This window comes from Gobius niger, assembly GCF_951799975.1.
Source record: "Gobius niger genome assembly, chromosome: 9".
Lineage (NCBI taxonomy): Eukaryota > Metazoa > Chordata > Actinopteri > Gobiiformes > Gobiidae > Gobius > Gobius niger.
The window spans coordinates 22322546-22342508 of NC_136860.1; the positions used below are offsets into that span (position 1 = coordinate 22322546).

Below are 19963 nucleotides of genomic sequence, written 5' to 3' on the forward strand. Positions count from 1 at the left end.
ACATCGCCTAATTCCACTCCAGATTAGGCCACATATTTTAAGCACCGTGAGACGAAGCCAATGCCTTTGCAGTGCTAAACTCTCTCATTACTTTCAGGCAGATCAATATGGACTTCAGCACATTGCAAACCCGAGGTGCTCAAATTGAATACTTTGATGAACACGCCTGAACAACCGAAAGCTTAAAGGAAGAGGCCACCGTTTTTGCATACTGAGATATGTTCTTACCTGAGCTTAGACGAGTTGATGCGTACCTGTCTGGTCCTTTACCTGTGCGCTCAGTCACGCAAAAACACCGAACATGCTGTTAGCATTTAGCCTCTCCTCCTTTCCTCATGGACCCAAACGGGGGTGAAGTTAGAGGCGACCAAGCTCTTCCATGTTTTCCCTATTTAAATACAGTTAGGTGAGCCTTTACACAATCCAAGCATCCATCCATCCATTTTCTTCCGCTTTATCCGGGGCTGGGTCGCGGAGGCAGCAGTCTCAGCAGAGATGCCCAGACTTCCCGATCCATGCACACCTCCTAAAATGGTTCTGGTGGGAGCCTGAGGCGACACCGGGCTAGTTCAGGAACATAGTCCCTCCAGCATGTCCTGGGTCTTCCACAAGGCCTCCTCCCAATAGGACATGCCCGGCACACCTACCAAGGAATCCGGAACACATGCCCTTGCCACCTCAGCGGGCGAACCCTACTCCGAGCTCCTCCTGGGTAACTGAGCTCCTCACCCTATCTCGAAGGGTGCGCCCAACCACCCTGCGAAGGAAGCTAATTTCATCCGCCTGTATCCGCAAACTTGTCCTTTCTGATTCTCTTGACCATAGGTGAGGGCGGGAACAATCCAAGTATAGTCACACAAAATGAAACATGTCGATTTTCTAAGCAGATAAAACTTCACCCCTGTTTGGGTCCATGAGGAGAGGAGGAGAGGCTAAATGCTAACAACATGTTTGGTCTTCTTGCGTGACTGAGCACACGCGTAAAAGATCAGAAAGGTACGCATCAACTCGTCTAAGCTCAGGTAAGAACATATCACAGTATGCAAAAACGGTGGCCTATTCCTTTAAACAAACTAACCCTCTCTTATGTGGTCTGTCATTCTCATCTGCTCATGAAAGACACATTGCCCATGAACGGCTGAACCCTGGACTTCCTGAGCTCCGATACCTAGACATTTACGATGATCCTTTTGGGATTCTGCAGTGGATTGGGAACAAGTCTCCAAGTCACACACAGCCGAGGAACTGCCATGACAGTAACCCATCCGTCAGACCGAGAGGGTGCCTTATGCAAATTTGGCGCCGAAAGTTGTCAATCTTTTTATATCTTTTATTTCAGACCCACACACAGCAGCCTGCCAATGAGCAACGGCCTCTTTAAATAAGCTGCTAATGAATAGGAGGTTAATGGAGGGGGTTAGTGGAGCTGAAAAGAGCGATGTGGTCCAGACGCTGGGAGGATCCGCAGGGGAGACATGACAGACAGCAAGCGCTGCCAGCAAAACAGGAACTCCAATTAATGCTACACATAAATAAGACCAAAGAGCTGATCATTTACCAAGCTTGAGATAGGGAGGTGCTAGGAAAAATGTATTAAGAGGGAGTAAATAAAAAAACAAACAAAAGGACTCCACAGGGCAGGATTAATTGCATTTTTTACTATAGAAATGGGAAGGAAGTAGCAGCAGTAGAAGAAGTTGTAGTTTTTTTTAGGACAATGAGCAGTAAGTGAAACTACTGTGTGCCAGATCACATGTGTAAAGAGGATGCAAGGTTGAGTAATCGATCTTTGTACTTTGTATTTTATTTTGGGGTAATGACTCAACGGTGTCAAGCCTCAATCATTCTTCTATATTAGTGCGTCTCGTTCAATGTAAACATACTCATAAATCTCTTTGTGTAAGCAGACTCCCTCCCACTGTACAAAGACATCTGTTTCATAGATGGTAAATATACAGTATGCAAGGAATAAATACCAAGTTATATGCTTCTGTAATGTACAGTTGGCATGTAATTACATCTGCACACAGCCACGCACTAAGTTAGCGCTAGCAGGGCATTGTTCTGCTTTGTCTCCCAATGACATTTAATTAAGCTCAGAGTAGAAACCGTGCGCCTCTTGAGCTGCTCAGAGCCGTCTTGCCAACATTAACGTAATCCTCGGAGGACTTGCATGAGGCAGGGGCTAGCTTTAACATGAAGCTAATGCCGCTAATGCCAGGATAAGTGGCTACCTTCAGGGCATTGTAGCCAGCAACATTTAGTGCCATCCGCCGAGGTTGTTGCGCCCTACTTTAAGATTAAGAGTGATACTCTGTCAAGTGGGAGCTTATTAGGAAAGACTGCATAATGAAGGAGAAAATGTTTTATGTAGTCTAAAACTGGAGACGTATCAACACGCAAAATTGTACTTTACTGTCTACCACTCAAAATGCAATCAAATAAAATGAAAACTCAAGTACTGCAGGCAACCTCCTTGGCAGAGATAAAGAAAAAAGAGTTAGTGGTGACAGTAGGGCTGCAATGGCTAATCATATCATGACGAGTCGACTATATAATAGAGGTTGTGCACATTTTAAATCTAAAAGAATGACATCGCGGCTGTTGCCATGCTATCACAACGCATCACCTGCATTTAGACATAATAAAAGTCTAATATAGTAATTTATTAATTGTTTCTTGACAATAAACAGACTCCCAACACAGATCGTAAAACATCCCTGCAATTAAAGGTAGTGTATGTATTTTTTTTAATCAAAATATTTTGTAAGCATTGTCTGTGTGACCTCAGATGTGAGATAAAATGTGAGAAGAAGTTCAAAACCTTTCCCATGAAGCAATGATGTTAACACTGCTTGAATTACCAATCAGAAAGCTTCATGTTTTGGGTTGCCTGATCCAACAGCTAAAACCAGGAAATTTAAAAGAGTAAACTCTAAAACTCTTAAATACTTACAAAATACTAGCAAAATCCCTGCACCGGTCCCTAGTTAGGATGACAATGCAGGCTCCCGTTAGTTGTGGTTAGTTAAGGTTCTTAGTTTGAAAATGATGTATCATGTCCACAATACACTGAGATGAAGTAACAGGCCTTCATCTCAGCGATTTTTAGACATTTTGTGATGACTTTATAAATATTCTCTCTCCAGACCCTAGTCTGCATATTTTTCTAACGTAATCAAATAAAAAATCTCTACAGTGACCAATGGAAGGAAGGCACATGAAACATAATAATTTCACTCGTCCACTACTAAAAACAGTCATTACTCACAGCCCTAGCTGACAGAAGCTCTTTGCCTCATTAAAGAACATATGACAGGATGTTACACTGTGCAAGAATCCAGGCATCCTTTTATGTTGATAATATGTTCATTAAATGAGCGACAAACGCATCTCTTTCCATCTGTTTGCTTACGCTGATGTTCTCACAGCTACAGAATGAAGCCAGGCCTCGCAACTGCTGCTAGAACAGTTTAGTTTCTTAAGACACACCTCAAAATGCATTACCACTGGGCCTGGCCAATATTAGTAGAACTTTCAACACTAGGGGTGAAATCACTGAATGGATTAATCACAGCTAATTGCATATTAAATAATTGTCAATTTAAGTAAATAATCGTTATTGGGACTATTGAACATACCGGGTGCAGAGGGAAGAGCTTTTATCACTCAGATAAAGCCGGATTTTGATTAAATTACATAAAACACATAAATGTAATGTTATTTATTAGATGGGACAGCACAGGGTGAAGAGCGGGCAGACGTTCAGCACGTTTTGCAGCAGCCTTAACCACTACGAGACTGACTAGGCGTCTCAATAAAAAATAAAAAAAATTACAGAAACCTCATGCATATCTGTGGAACGTTTACCTGAGTGTGGGCTGGCGTTTTGAGTGCGATAGAGGCCGACTGACTGAATATGAGGGATTATTGAAACATGGTATGTTTTTGACCAGAATAAAATAGAACAATGCGCAATGGCTAATGATATAACTATTTACATATGTGTTAAAAATGACTTATCATTGTGGAAGTAGACCAGGACATTCTGAACTCAGTCCATTGCAAGCCGACACACGCAGACAGCCCTCGACCCTGTTTTATTCATTCTGAATAATCTTGAGTTAAGATTTTTAAACTATTGAAATGTGATTTGGTCCATTATCTGGAACACTGTGACCCATTAGCAAATAAAACATTATGAAAATCAGGTTACCCTGCATTTTAAATGAATCTGTCATGTCGTTTTTTTACCAGACTGATTTTTAAATAGTGTTACATTTGGTTGATAATTGCAGGAAAGGTCCACAATGACAGGAATAAATTACAATACATTTTGAATCAGTAAATTACCAGTAAAAGCGAAACATTTCCAGGGTTAGGATCTATGTTGATTTTTTTTTTTTAAAAGTCGATTTCACAGCTAGAAGGTCTCAGGTTCGATTCACACCAGGACGGGGGCCTTTCTGTGTGGAGTTTGCATGTTCTCCCCGTGTCTGCGTGGGTTTCCCCTACCACTAAAAACATGTGCAATAGGTGAATCCTTCAGCCAGGTGATTCTGACCATCAGCCTGGCTCCACATCAAACAAATGACTCTCATGTGGTTTCTGTGACGGTCTTCCACTGGTTCGGAGAGTCAGGACTAAGCATTTCGGTTTTATGCAACTACAATCTAGAATTGTTGTCCTGAGGATGTGAGACAGGCATGCCCACAGGAATGCACTCACTCATTCATCCTGGCCTATTGTACATGTTTTTGTGGGAATCAAATCTGCTAAAAGGTGCTGCTTATGACAACTGACAATATTCAGCTCCACTCTTTACTTATCTGTGCATTGCTCTGAATTGTGCGCGACAATAAAGTTGCTTTACACTTAAATGAGTTCTGCTCATGTCACATGGAGGAAGCAGTAGAGCCAGAGGGGTAATGAGAGAGTGGGTGCGACAGATGTGATCTCTGCAGTGGTCCTGTTCCTCCTGCTGCTCTTCCTCAGTCGCTCCAACTGATATTACACTGAGCTAATGTGAAGGAGCCACCCACAGCCGGGGCAAGACATCGCCACAAACTACAAAAGCAATACTAATTTAAAGATTGTATGTGTTCCTGGCACATCTTATGCAAATGAAGAAAGATGCAATGATATGTGATTGAGCCTGCCCAATTAATGGAAATTGTGGGACAAGTTGGAAAAGGGCTGAATTGTAAATGCTCATTTGGTGTTCATTCATGGTAGGGCTGCGCAATTTTGGAAAAACATTCAATCAAATTTTTCAGACAAGTCTTGCAATGTGATTTGTGAAATATGTATCAAAATCAAGACTCATTTCATGCACAATTAAGCATTGCCATAAGCCTTAACTTTTGAGAGAAGTTTTCATGCGTAACCTCCTTGGATATGGGATAGTTTTGTTTTGATAGAGAACATTATGTGGACCAATCGAGAGTGAGGGAGTGAAGTCTTCTATCCAGGAGACTCAGATTGCAGGATACATTACAAATACTAGGGGTGTAAAGATTCAGATATCTCTCTTTTTGGAGGATATAACTGTGCAGGTCTTGAGTGTCTGCAGCATTCAGTTTAGTGGCAAGTGGTGATGACACACATACGCTGGGAGCTTTCAAAAAAATAAATAAAAATGGATTAAACCGGCAATTATGGCAATTTGGTGAATGCTGCTAATACAATTTGCTCCACATCCCCTCAGTGCCTTGACCTATACATCAGACGGACCTTCGGACTGTGTCTTTGTATCAAGCCCCTGCCGGCCAGTTCACTGCCAAGACACCAACCGTTTGACCCACTTCTCCTTGTCGGGTCTGTTCGTGTGTGTGCGTGCGTGCCGTTTTTATTATGGTGGTGCAATGTTACAGCTGCCCACTCAAGTGAAACTGCTCCGCTTTCTGTGGCCAACACACACACACAAAAGACGCAAAATAAAAACAAATCAACAATGAGAGCAGCCGGTCGCGGTCGGCGGGGGGATAGATGGGTATGTGCATGCTGCAGGGAGGGGAGGGGTCTGAGAGCCCGTGTAAATGAGCAGGGAGGTGCAATTGACACTAATAAAAGCTTTATACTCAAGTGAACACGACTAGCAAAGAGATGAGATAACAGCAGTCATAAAACCTGGACAGGATTGTCATCTTTCAAGACTCGTTATTTTAGTCTGCCTGCCTCTCTGTCCAACTCAATAAAAAAGCCACCTTTCTGGATTAGACACACTCAAATGAATCAAATGAACATTCTGAGTGGCTGAGGAGTAGGGGTAGGAACCTTTGGGTACCAAAGAATGCGCGATACATGGCTTACGATAACGATTATCTCACGATAAGCCGATTCTGTGATAATCGATAAATTGCACACAAAACACTTTTAACCTTTATTTTTACATCGTATTCATCATTTACATTTTATTCCATGTGGTTTATTTTTAGCTCTTTCTGTGTGAATAAATGGTCCATGACTTACACACTGAAGATGGGGCTATAGATCTCTCAGAGGCATCACGTATTTACATTTAAATAAACTAGAAACCACAGTCCTATTTCAAAAGGAATAAATCACCCCCAAATTAATCTTATATAATTATAAATCTATCATTAAAAGTAATATATCTGTACGAGTGTTGGTCCAAGTGTTTAAAATTGTAGTGCTGCCCTCTATTGGCAGCACTACTGAATTCTTGATCATATTATCGCATATTAATGAGGCACGGCTGCCTCACTAACATGCACGGCGTTGCTCATTAATATGCATGATGTAATCAAAAGTACCAACATCAGAATAAACAGTATCGGTATCATATTGTCCAACAAAATATCGCGATATATCGGAAAATCGATATATTGTCACACTCCTACTGTATGTTTTATGTATTTTACTGTTACATCAGCCTGCCCAGGGACTAAAGGTGGAAATAAGTACTTGAGCTATAACCTGGTACTATGCATTTCTCCCCTTGAGGTTACTGTTTATTGTACACTGTCCCTGTTTCTCTAAATAAATAAACTAAACTAAACTACTGATGAGATTGTGTAGAAGCAAACTGTCTGTCTATGAGTAAACAGTGCTTCAAACAATGCAGTATGTCCTCTGAGCTGCATTCCTCGATGTCACAAGAAACCTACGAAATAAGCTCAGAGGTCACAATTTACACCCTGACCAAAACTGCAGCAAAAGACCAGTGTTAACTTGGGCACTGCTCATCTTAATCGTAATGCTCCCGATAGTGTTCAGCACCCTTCCCCTCCTCCCCTGTTTAAATATCTAAATTCAATCTATCGTGTCCTGCTCTATTAAAAGACTTCAGTTACACCATGAGGCCGATGTCTAGACACGGAGCTTCCTTTACCTAATATGCTACAGAAACCCTCGCCCCCGGTGCAATTAAAGCTTGTGTAATAAAAGGAACATATATCACACCGATGAGAGGAGCGCTTGTCTCATTGACCTGGTGGGCATATTCACTTGACCTCGCATGGCACCACATTTTACGGCGTGTCTTGTAAATGGGCTTTAATGGTGACTATATTTGTGAAGATAATTGCAGGCAGTAAATTAAAGAAAGAGCATCTTGAGCAAAAAAAACAAAAAAGTTTTTAACATCTGCTTGAGGTGTTTGCGAGGCTTCGCGCTAATATCGAGTGCCTAACAACAAAAGCACTGACGGCAGAGGCAAAAGCCCTCCAGGTTTAATAAATAACTTCACTGATCAAACAGCCCCACAGTTAAGCAGAAGATTATGGTTGCACCTGGAGATTTTCCATTGTGTGAAGGAAACAGAAAAGTAGAACATCTGACTGTAGTATAGATTTGCGACTTCATTTTTTAGATCGTGATTTTACACTATCAATTACAATAAGGCTGATTATTTTCTTGCTTCATTTTGCATAAATAACTGCAGCCATTTGCTAATTGGGACCATTCAAATTGCGAGTTTAATACAAGTTTAGTAAGGGATTCAAGTTTCAAAGCAGATGCAGTGCTGTTCTGTTGTCTATATCTTTTCTTCTTATGTCGATATCTCCTTGTAAACTCGAGCGGCGGTAAACACGAAGATCAGCGGAGACAGACGCGCAAACAACATGCGAGTGTAAAGACAGGAGCTGCTGTGCCCTTACCCTCCGTGCTGAGTCCAGGGCTGGAGGTGAACTGGGCCACGTCCACTATTTTGACAGCAAACTGTTGCCCCGTCTCTCTGTTGATGCATCGCCGCACCACGCTGAAGGGCCCCCTGCAGGACGCACAAGGAAAAAAAAAGACATTTAATTACCGCTCTTTAGTCGGGACACTTTGCTGAGGCCCTCAAACTGCGCTGAAAGAAAAAAGGGTGTCACTTTATTTTACAGTACCTCGATACATTGTACCCAAGTTCATTTAGTACAATGTAATGTGCTCTGGAACAATCTGTAATAACTTGTACCTATGGGGTAGATACACAATGGAATAACTTGTATTAGTACTTTGTAGGTACATAATGTAATAGGGCTTAAGGTTAGGGTAAGAGTTTTGTCTTATTACATTACGTACCTACAAACTACAAATACATATTATTCCATTGTGTACCTAACCCATAGGTACAGGTTATTACAGATTGTTACAGAGCACATTACATTGTACAAAATGTTGTTGTATCAAGGGTACTGTAAAATAAAGTGCGACTTATAGTCAGGAAAATACGGTAAATTATATTTTTGACAATGTTCATTTAAAACCAAAATGACTTGACTCACACATTTTAGACTCAAAAAGTGGAAATAAACACAAAAAAAATATGCAGCCAGATTTTTTTTTATTGCCTTCACTGAACAATGACAACCGAATAAATGAACAATATATCCTACTACTGCAGCAATCAATACCACTATCAAGCGTTCGGAAACACAGACGCCAATACCCTGCTACTTCTCCCAGCAGCTTCCCCTGAACTACTTAAAGCTTAAAAGTTAAAGTTAAGATGTACACCCTAGAGGCAGGGAAACAGAGCTCAGAGAACACACAGTGGCAGAGCGTGGGTTATTCTTGCTTGCGGTGCCCTCCTCTCAGCGCAGCAGCAGCTTCATTTGCAAAGACCCTGGCTGCTCCCGGATTTTCATTTCTGAGGTAAAAAGTTCACACGCGCAGCAGTGCCTGGTTTGGGGTAAGTATATCATCAGACAAAAGGGTGTGTATAAAGAGGGCCGCCCCGCTGGAGCTTTGGGGTACGGCTCTTGACCAACCAGCAGGTCAGGGCTATCACAACATCATACATAGGGAGGATGCTGTTTTTGCACCCACAGCACGGGGCTAATGGACTTGAACTGACCTGCACACTCACTGCTTAATGTACGACGTGCTCATGAAAGAACTAGAGAAAATGTGGCGTGTGGGTGAACACAGGGGTTTAGCCTCAGGAGGCAGCGTTGAGCCAAACAACAAAGGATGGATCAGAAATAGAAATTACAAAAGGTAAGGATTACTGGCAGAAGCAGACAAAATATATTTTATGGTGCCAATACAGAATGGGCAGGTTTTGGCTGTTTGTACGAATACAGAAAACATCTTGGAGTTTTCAGCCCTTGTATGCACATGTGGGTCAGTGTCACATCCAGTTTAATATGAAAATGTATGTTCTAATAATAAAATGCATTAGTCTTGGAAAGCACTTTTCCAGAAACTTAATTACAATTTAATGCATCAATACTAAATTCTATACCCGGTGATTAGAGTATGCATGTACGTAGTAGAGGTAGATGCTGGAGGATTTTACAATATCGGCTATTGGCCAATCTAGCACCGAAAAAAGCCGATATCTCCGGGACCCACAGTGATAGAAACTCTTTTTTCATTGGAAATAGCAAAGTCAGGGCTTTAAAACGAGTCCTCCCACAACTCCCTCAGCCACAGAGTACCCTCGCAATGAAAATTGGTTTGCTACAAGTTTGTTCAATACAAGTTTTAGTTTTAACCTCCACAATTGTATTTTGGATGAATCGGCTAGCAACAGTATGCTAATGCTACGGGCAACAAATCAAAGCTGGGGCAGAAACTATGACTGAATCACCTAAAGTAATAAAATTAAACCGGCATAAGCATTTATGTTTTTACAAGATTATAGACCAGACATGAGGAAAAATCGGGCAAAAAAAATCCCATAAAACCCATATTGGTCGACCTTTAGCCTCAGCTACATGCTAGAGGTCGACATACTAGAGCTGACTTGGGGTGGACTGACCATTGGCCCCTTTGACCAGCACCAAATTCTCACTCACGCCGCCATTCACACCAGCGACCTGGTACTCCCTCGCAGCCTCCCTGGTTCTAACCAGGCTCAACAAGGTGGTATGACCCTATGATGATGCAGTTAAATAAGTAAAATGTAAGATGGATGCAACAAATCATGTCGGGGCAAAAAAATGTATGCAAGAAAAGCTAATCTTTCTGCGAGTTTGCTCCAGCGGCACATGGGTCAAATGAAGAAGATAAAACAGGAAAAAAGTCCCTCTCTCAATATACAGCACTATTCTACTCTGCAACATTTTTGTGTTTGATGTATTATGCGTGTTGACATTGACGACCTGCAAACATTGAATTTCATGTCCAATAACAATAAAAAGTGAACCATCCCTTGCAGGTTGCATGTGTTTGCGCTACACATTTTTCAGACCGCTGTGAATCTCTCCAGCTCAAAAGCAGTCAATAAAACACGAGAAACCCCACACACCAAATATAAACACAACACAGGCATCACCTGCAGCGTCAGTGCGAATTATCAACCCACTGCAAATTAGTGCCAGAGCAACCTCCGCCATAACCGTAATGTGTTCACCCACTTTGCCGCTAAAGAAAGCGGCACCGCAGGCTACAGCAGACAGCAATGGGGCTCAACGTGACGCCTGACTGTTTATATTTGTGCGTGAATGCCTGAGTGGGTGAGGAGCCTGAGCCATCTTGGGTACACGAACAGAGACTGGTCGAACAGATGGTGATCAAGCAAAAGCTGCTTAGTGTCAGAGCGGAGAGGTAGGACGGTACCAAGCCCAAACATGGAAGAGGAAGACGCACACACTCTTAGCCACACACAGACACGGGGTACAAATATGCCTAAAACAATCCTTTAGAAAAACACCGCTGAGGAGTCTTAATGATGTCGGCTGGCGTCTCGCTCGCTGCTGGCCGGTAATTAGGGACTATAGGCATTCCTGGGTTTCCATAGTGCCGCACCATATATCTATATTAAACGCTCTATTACACAGATTCATGCGGCGGTGGTAAATTCCAGTCTTACTTTGAGTGTTTATTTAAGGTACTAGAAACAGCAGAACATTTTTACAGCAATGTTAGAGCATCTTTGTGAGTTAAACTCTGCTCTTGAATGGATAGTTTCAATTATGTCTGCAAACACAAAGCCCTGAGTGAGAAATATTGCGCCGACGCTTGTTGTAAAAGTTATGACCTTGAATCTGAAAACCTCATTGAACAATCCTATACTGACAGCAACTCTTTAACAGTAAATGTTTAATTCCACCGATAAATAGATTCACTGCTGAAGCTGCAACTGGTTTGTAGGTTAACTCCAGAAAGATTGGTTGAACTGAAGGAATGCAGAAACATCTCCACATGTTGATCCGGAACTCCATCAAAACCATAATACAGGTGGTCGGAGAAGGAGTACTGCATTATCAGAGATCAAGTGATCAAGAGGGGGGATTTAAAGATCTCCTGGTGTTTGTAAAAGAAACCGGTGTAGATTCATTGAATAAAAGGGACAGATAGATACACTGGCCCAGACTCCAGCATAGTAGGTGGCGGCGTGTAAACAGGCACCTCCCTCCCTCTCGGTACGGCTGCATTTATTGCCTTTTTCTGTGAACTGCATTTGTAGTTTTCTGTGTTCGACATTGTTTTATTGGATACTTTTGTGCATCTTTGCCGTGTTTGTGTGAGGTTCAGTTGATTTTTTTTTACTGCAGTGAGGGCATAATGGTCCTGAAGAAAGCAGCTAAACCTATTTGAGACCTAAACATTTCTTCTTCTGAGACACTGAAGAGACACCAAGAGCCCCCCCCCAACACCTGCAGCAGAGTGGAGGCGTCACAAGAGGCGCTACAGGAAACAGGGAAGGGACAAACGAGGAGGTACCCGGGTGAGACTCACAGCTAAGCCACACATGCCTTCTATTGTTCTGGCTATTGGACATTCACTGGAGAGTAAAACAGATTAACTGCTTAACTCTTTCCAGAAGATGGTGAAAGACTGCTGTGGAGCGGAGGGAGCTGCACAGGATGAAGAGGAAGGAGGAGGAGCTGACCAGTGCAGGACACCACGCTCTGAAACCGGGACAAACCCAGGAGACGCTGCACCGTTTCAGAGGATCAGAGGAGACTGAAGGCAGCCAGCCAGGTTTCCTCAGGTGCTACGGTTTCCCCGACCTCAAAAAACATGTGACAATAAAATGACAAATAAAGCACTTACTTAATGCACCGTAACATTGAGTGCCATCCGCCATTGAGCATCAAAAGGTAAAAGGTTTAGACTACATTTAGACTTAAGAGTTTTTAGATTTATTTAGCCTCATTAGTGCCATGTATGAACAGGTGTATGTTTTATGATGTATGACTGGGGAACTTTTCCAGTATTACTCTTGCAGTGTAACCAAATAAATAATACTTATGACAACAAAACCTGTGTTCTCAGTTCTGTCGTAGCCTTTAGGCTGTGAACAGCATTACTCCACAGGGAAATCTATCTTCACAGCTGAAAGAAAACATGAGCTTGCCAACAAGGAATTTGAGCACTTGTGGAACTGCAGTCATCATGCCTACATAGAAAAAAGAAAATCACATATAACCACTAACTCTGGGAGGACCGAGTTCAGCTTTAACTTTGCCGCAGACTGTACAAAAGGTGAAAGCTCCGTCATTAGTAAAGCAGTCGTGTCCCACCGTTAGCGTTATCAGTGCACCCGGCTCTGCTCCACTCGCCTCAACCTATGGCCGAGCCGCAAATGTCAGGCCTCAGTCGTGTCTGCACTCTCTACAACAATGAACACGGAGCCCTTGGGGAGATGGGCCAGACAGCAGAGGGAGCGGGACATTTTACCCACGGTGAGCAAAACATGTGGAAGAAAAAGGCGACAGGTGTACCAGACAAGGAATCTCTAATGCCAATCACGTGATAACTTCAGCCACACAACGCATCAATGGCTAAATACAAATGAGGCCAACTTGGAAAAAAAAGATTATGAACTGGTAAAGGGCAGAGGTGACTTCAAATAAAAATAACCCTTTAGAAAGAAAACATTGGAAACTCCCTTTTTTGGGGGGCTTTTCTGAAACATCAGGCCGGAGGTAAATTAAGGGCAAATGTGAGGCTTGTAGCACAAAGGGAAAGATCGAACCAAACTTAAGCCGCTCCATTAGAAGAGTCATACCTAAAGGGGCATCATGATGAGGTGTATAATAAACATCATTGTTTTCCACTTTGGTACAGTGCATCGAGCCATTTTATTAGGTACTTTATCAAATGTGTCAGTCTATACGGGTGTGATGCTTTTTAATAGACAGGTCTGCAGTCAATCATGTGGCAGTAGCAGCTCATTGTTGGGTACTGGTTTGGAAAGCATTATTCTGTATCTAATAGTTGCATTGTAATTGCCTGTATGAATGGTTTGACATTCACTAGGGCCTATTCCTATTGAAGGTTTTATCTCAAAGTCAACCTCAGCATCACTCAAATCTTCCTATTTTTCTGCTGATTTATACATTTACCCTCAGGCGGTGTAGCCTGTAATTCAAACATATGGATTTTCTGTCATTATTTTGAAATAATGAATGTATGTTTTCATGTATAGGGCATGTTCCGTAGACTCTGCACTAAAGACAAATCCGGGTTTTCTCCTGCACTAGGTAAGTCAAGAGCTGTTCATAATTGCCACATTGGGTTTATTTGCCACATTGGGTTTATGTGCGCACCGAGAAATGTCTAAGAGGCGTGATGTCTCAAGCACAATGCTGGTACAATGCTGCAAAATATGGAAGATTAGGTTTATTAAGTGCGTTGGCTCAGCGGAGGGGAAGGAAGGCAGATGGAGAGAGCGGGATGAAGAGGCGAAGAGCTTTGAAACGGCTCGAGTGGCGGAACTGGGCGCTGAGCAGCGGCGCTGGTCCTCAATGAGCCTCAGCTGCGCGCCGCATAAGCCATTATAGAAGTGAATAGAAGTCAGCTGCACATGGACTGTTCCGATGATTCCTGCACTTTAGCCATCCTCGGGAAAAATATGGAGGACCGAGAGAAAGGGAGGAGACACCAAAGGAAAATCCATGTCCAGGCGACGCATTGGAAATCTCAAACTATCCACCAAATGCATGTGGCTAACCAGACGCCGTTCACTGTTGCCCACCGAAAGCTAAAAGTTGCAAGTGGTTATCAACTGTTGAAGGTCTCTTTGCAGTCTATGGAACGTTCTTGCAGAGTTATTGATGTAATAATCCTTAACATATTAGGATGGTTTAATAACTTTATGCTGGATTGGTCTCTATTGTATGTTATAACAAAACTAGGCTTTTTAGTGAGGGAAAAGTCATGTTTACTCACGCCTTTTACTCACTGCAACCCAATTTTCTTGAACAGCAATGTATCATTTAATCCAAGGAAAGTATCCTGTATCAGTTGGTATCAGGCATAAACAGACACTCAAACAAAAATCGGAATAGAAAATATTGTTTAAATGGCACTGCTCAGACTTTAATCCACAAAACCTCAGTGTAGCAGAAACTAACACATTGTTGGCCTGCCAAAGCGAACTGGTGGCATTTTTACCCACTATAATTTAATTTCATACTACATGCTTTCCCCATAAGCCCATTTTCTATGACTGCACAACTCGACTATTTTTATCCATATTTGTTCTGCTTTGTTGTCGTGGCCAATAAAATGATTTCCACCGCCAGCTCCTAGGCACAATAACATTGTCCCCATTCTGTGTAACTTTTATCCAATATGGCATGGCAAAGTAAAGCAAGACAGTCCAGTCATGGAAACAAGGCGTCTGATTGGCTAACTAACTCAAAATGTTGTTGAAGTGTAAACGCATTTGACCTTTGTCACCAGTTCAGGGCAATAATCACGACCTGTCCTCTCAACCTTCACACCATGTCCTGTGGATGACCTCTGGACAAAGGGCGTGGATGTACCTCCAGAGAGTATAACATCTTTGATAGTTCAAATAGCTTGTGAGAAAGATTTTCCCTGCGGTCCCTGTCAGCGTAACCAACTGGAATTTACTACAGCATCAAAAAGATAGGGTGCCTTATATTGGCCTCCGTCTATGGGCGTCATTGTGTGTGTGTTGCGGTAGTAAAAGGTGATTTGCGGGCCGCAGTCCTTCTCAACTTCACAGTGCATGAATCACCCCTGGGTCTCATTTGGTAAATGTCAGCAGCTTTACGACACATGCAGGTCCTCAGCATCGCATGCTCTCGACTCGACTGATGTTAGACAATAGGCGTTTTTGCATCAAACAGTTCATGGGGACCGTCCCTGATACCCCCAGTCCCTGTTCAGTCACAGGAACCCCCGTCCCCTCAGTTCTTGTTCGCACTGCAGAACAGCCGCAGGACAGGTCTTCAGTGATGTCAGCGCTGCCTTTGTTGCCTGTGTGCGCGCTAGCCTGCCGCAACAGTTAACAAAACTAACTTTGTAGCATGTGTCCAAAAGGCATCCAGATCACACTTTACACCGATTAAAGTGAATAAGCAAGCAAGAACTACTGTGTGCAATGAGCAGCTTTGGGATTTTACAGAAAACGAAGGATTGACTATATCACTATTTTTCAACAAAACAAAGGAGCTCCACACACTGAAGATTAAAGCAGGGAAGACAATGGATTGGATTTGGCGTTTTTAATACAAGACAACTGCCAAACGCAGTGACTCACATGCACTTGAGTTACGTACCTTGTAACCACATCACCAAAGAGTTCCTGGTTTGATGAGAAAGTTCTACTCGCAGGCAGGAGCTGAAACTTCCTCCACAAAGCCCCAGTATCCAAGCTCTCCCGTGTCGGATAGTGATTTAAGGGGGGGTTGGTACATAAAAAACATCAAGAACTGCATAAAGGTTCAACAAGATTTGTAAATGAATTGTGTTAAGTTTTGCTGAGGTTGTGGTGAAGCTAAAAAGACAAGCCAAAAATTGTGAGCGATGTGCCTATAGGGCTGCAATCACAACTATTAATTAGTGTTAATGGTTTAGGTTAACAGAGGGTTAAAAATCCCACATATACAGTGGGGAAAAAAAGTATTTGGTCAGTTTCACATAGACATTCCATTGGATTTTGGCCAAATACTTTTTTTCCCCACTGTATATGTGGGATTTTGACTATTCGACAAATGAAAAAAAAACTTTTCATTGTCCTTTCCTTCAGCCTTTATTTTTGTCTTGTTTTCATACAACAAATAAGCAAAGACAAGCACAAGGCGCCATTGTGAACAAGTTTACAAGTCCCAAGTTCGATTCCCGGACTCTGTATGGAGCTTGCATGCTCTCCAAGTGTCGAGGTGGGTTTCCTCCAGGTGCTGCGGTTTACCCCCTCAATGCAAAAAACATGTACCTGCTCCATTCAGCTGCGAGCCCGAACCATTAATGTAGCTTAAGATCTGGATGGCGGTCCCCGGGTGCTGCACCGCTCAAGATAGATTGCCCCACTGCAACAATGGCTGCGTCAAATGCAAAGAAACAATAAAGCATGCCTTACCTTAAGAAAAGCATCATGGCTGAACTAGGTGTTAAGAAAAGACCAAAGCGGTTCAATCTAACACAGATATAAAAGTAATGAGAGGCGCTTAGCACTATAGCGCACTTGTGCAATAGGAGGCTATAATGAAACCATAATGGCCGCCTGGAGGAAACATTAAAGAAAATCAGCACTAAATGACAGTCATTAACATGTTTACACCTCCCGTGGAGCTAGACGTAAGTGTGAAGTGCAGAGGAGGCGCTCATAAAAACAACACTTGGAAATCCCTTTATACAGTGAAAGGCTCAACTGACTTCAGTCTCATTGGATCATATGGTGGTATGAAACATGCTCAAAGATACTATCTTTGTACATGTTACATCATTTGAATTGTCCCAATAAGCAAATCACAGATGCTGCTATTTAGGCAAAATCATTCAACTGCCAAGCCAAAACAATTATTTAGTTTTGGCCTTAAATAATGAATAACAATTTGAAATAATTTATTGCCTTCAGCTTTGATTAAAGTACACATTTGCTGTGTCATTGTTTGGATAAGCTCCAGCCATGTCTTTTCTGTCCAGAATCGCTTTCATTTTTCACCAACTTCTTGTACTGATGATGAGTCCACTAACCTTGAAGCTTCTTATAATCTTTTGAACAGTTGTTAAATCGTTTCTGTAATCTCTCCACTTTTCTCTGTTGATGATTTGATCCTTCACAAACAGACATAGCATCTTTCCCACGCATGCGGGATGTGTCTTTCCGCATGGTTGTTTAAGAAATGAGAACCTACTAATTGTTCTCTTTCCTTAATAATAGTAATTATCCGATAGGAAGCTCTTACCGATTTGCTTAAAACAGCTAAATATCCCGTCTTAATTGAGTGTAATCATCTACAGTGTTGGCAGGTTTTAGACATTAAACCCTGTAGATTATAACTTAACCTCTATGCAAACATGTTAAGAAATGCACATAATTCAAACGCTTAAGGCTCCTGGTGTTTGAGAGACTAAGAATGTATCTAATTGCAATGACAATACTTAGCTTTTATATGTTTATTTCCAAAATTGTGGCGCATTAATTGATGAGATACATTAAAGGGATATTTCAGGATTTTTGACATAGGGCCTCATTTCCTAGTTATCCACAGTGTTGTTGATTTCTTGAGATATTTATTTTAAAATGTATTCATGCAGTCCTTATATTAGAAGAGTTTAGTGGTGCCAGGCTAGTGCTAGGCTAGCGCATGTCTATGGTAACTAGTAGCCTGCATTAAAAACCCTTATCAAAACCAACGGGTAGTCCTCCAAACGTTGCCATATCTGATTTATAGAAAGCTCCTTTGTAAATTCCACGTGTAGTAATGCCGGCGGCAGGTAAACAAACAACTGTAGATCCGGTAACCTAGCAGAGCACTCCACCGCTGCGTAGCTTACAGCCAGGAAACTGATGCTGCTCAAATATAAGTTCTTTTAAATGTAAAATGGTTATGTTTAATTTGATTTTTTGATTTGCCTCAGGTGCGCTGTGCTTGGGTCAGACTGTTTTTAATGCAGGCTACTAGTTACCATAGACACGCACTAGCCTAGCACCACTAAACTCTTGAAAAAAAAATGAAGAATCTTCAGAAATCAACAACACTCTGGATAACTAAGAAATTAGGCCCTATGTCAAAAATCCTGAAATATCCCTTTAATACTGTACATGATTTACAACCACCAAAAAAGGTCTGGTGGTCATAATGTTGGGTCAATCAACACTTCAGCCTTCAACTGATAAGTTCGTAACTTTTAATTTGACTTTTGACACTATACTTATTTGCTCATTTGAAGCACGTCTCATCTTGCAAAGCCTGCATTATTTACAGACCACACCGTTAACCCCCTGAAAGCAATTTGGTGTTACAAGAAAAAATGTCTTCACAAAATCAAATGTCCTCTCAAGTATAAGAGGCTATAAAAAGACGGGCGCACACACAGCCACAGCCAAACGTACGTCCGTCCACAGCTAGTTACTCAGGGAGCATTAAGAACGCAATCTCCAGAGGTGCTCGGCAGAAAAGCACCGGACTGCAATTTATAAAGCGAGTCAAGCAGAGAAAGCACAAATATAAAAAATGAGGGAAAGTACAAAGCCTCGCAGCAAAGAACAGGAGGATACCGAAGAGAAGGAATACAAATACAACGGAAAGAAGGGCAGAGGGTGGACAGAGGAGATTCAGGACAACGTGGGTTAGCTTTAATAAATCAAGATTAAAATCAAAACCATATCGTTATGTAGAATGAGCGTAAAATTACAGAAGTCAGGGAAACATTGTGAGAACAGTCACCAAAAATCAGCACCGTAGTGACCCAAAGATGACTGCTCTTAAGAGTCTGATCATTTCATGTGTACCCACCAAGACAAGTGAGAAGTAAACCAGCCATTATTCCACATGAACGCAAACCATTAGATCGACGGATAAATTTGATATCAGCTCATTGCCCTGAGCGGTCGCGCTAAATGCCACAGCTTCAGAAAGTGGGTCATGTGTGCTTGAGTTACTTATGATGCTAAAAGTTCAGTAATTTAAGCTTTTTTTGAGGCACAACCCACTTTTAAAAAAAAAAGAAAAAAAGAAGATGAAAAAGCTTTCTCCCATTAGTGCTCTATCTGATCGCAGACTTAATGAACAAGCACTTACCATTATATCCTTGGGTGATGAGGATTGATTAGATTGATTGTTGATTACAAGCAGTGTCAGAGGTTGCAGCTTTGGGAGAAAGGTTACATTTAACGCTGCATTCACATGCGATATTATCGGAAGTGACAATGGCAAAGCTACTAAACAAAACTTTACATTTACAGGTGCCCAAAACACCTCACCTGATTCCAAGCATGCAGTCATTTGCCTTATTATTTCACATGATTCCCATGCTCTGGCACAGCAGCCTTTTTCTCTTGGATCGGTTATGTGCAGTGAAAATGGGCAAAAAGTAATAAAAATGTAAGCAAGTATGACAAATGGCAAATTGTGATGGCGATTGGAACAGAGCATCTTCGTTCTCCAAAACTCTCCCCATCCGCAGTCATCACACTTGCTCATAATTGTTACAATGAACAGTGGGGATGAACCAGCGTTGCATTGTGGGGGCAAAGGCTGTCCACAGTGCACTACAGTTCACTGCGTATGTGGATATGACTGATGTATCGAGTTCAAAGACTGACTGCATTAAGAAAAAAATACATTTTCTTATGCAG

The 19963-nt window shown here is 42.0% G+C and overlaps 1 protein-coding gene across 13 annotated transcripts in view; it reads right to left on the reverse strand.

The window, feature by feature from the left end:
• Positions 1-19963, reverse strand: part of caska (calcium/calmodulin-dependent serine protein kinase a) — a 104772-nt gene that overhangs the window by 46956 nt on the left and 37853 nt on the right. For all 13 annotated transcript variants that reach the window (XM_079562480.1, XM_079562477.1, XM_079562485.1 and 10 more), the window contains exon 2: positions 8124-8236. In XM_079562480.1, coding sequence (XP_079418606.1) covers positions 8124-8236 — 113 coding nt within the window. The remainder of the gene's footprint in view (positions 1-8123; positions 8237-19963) is intronic.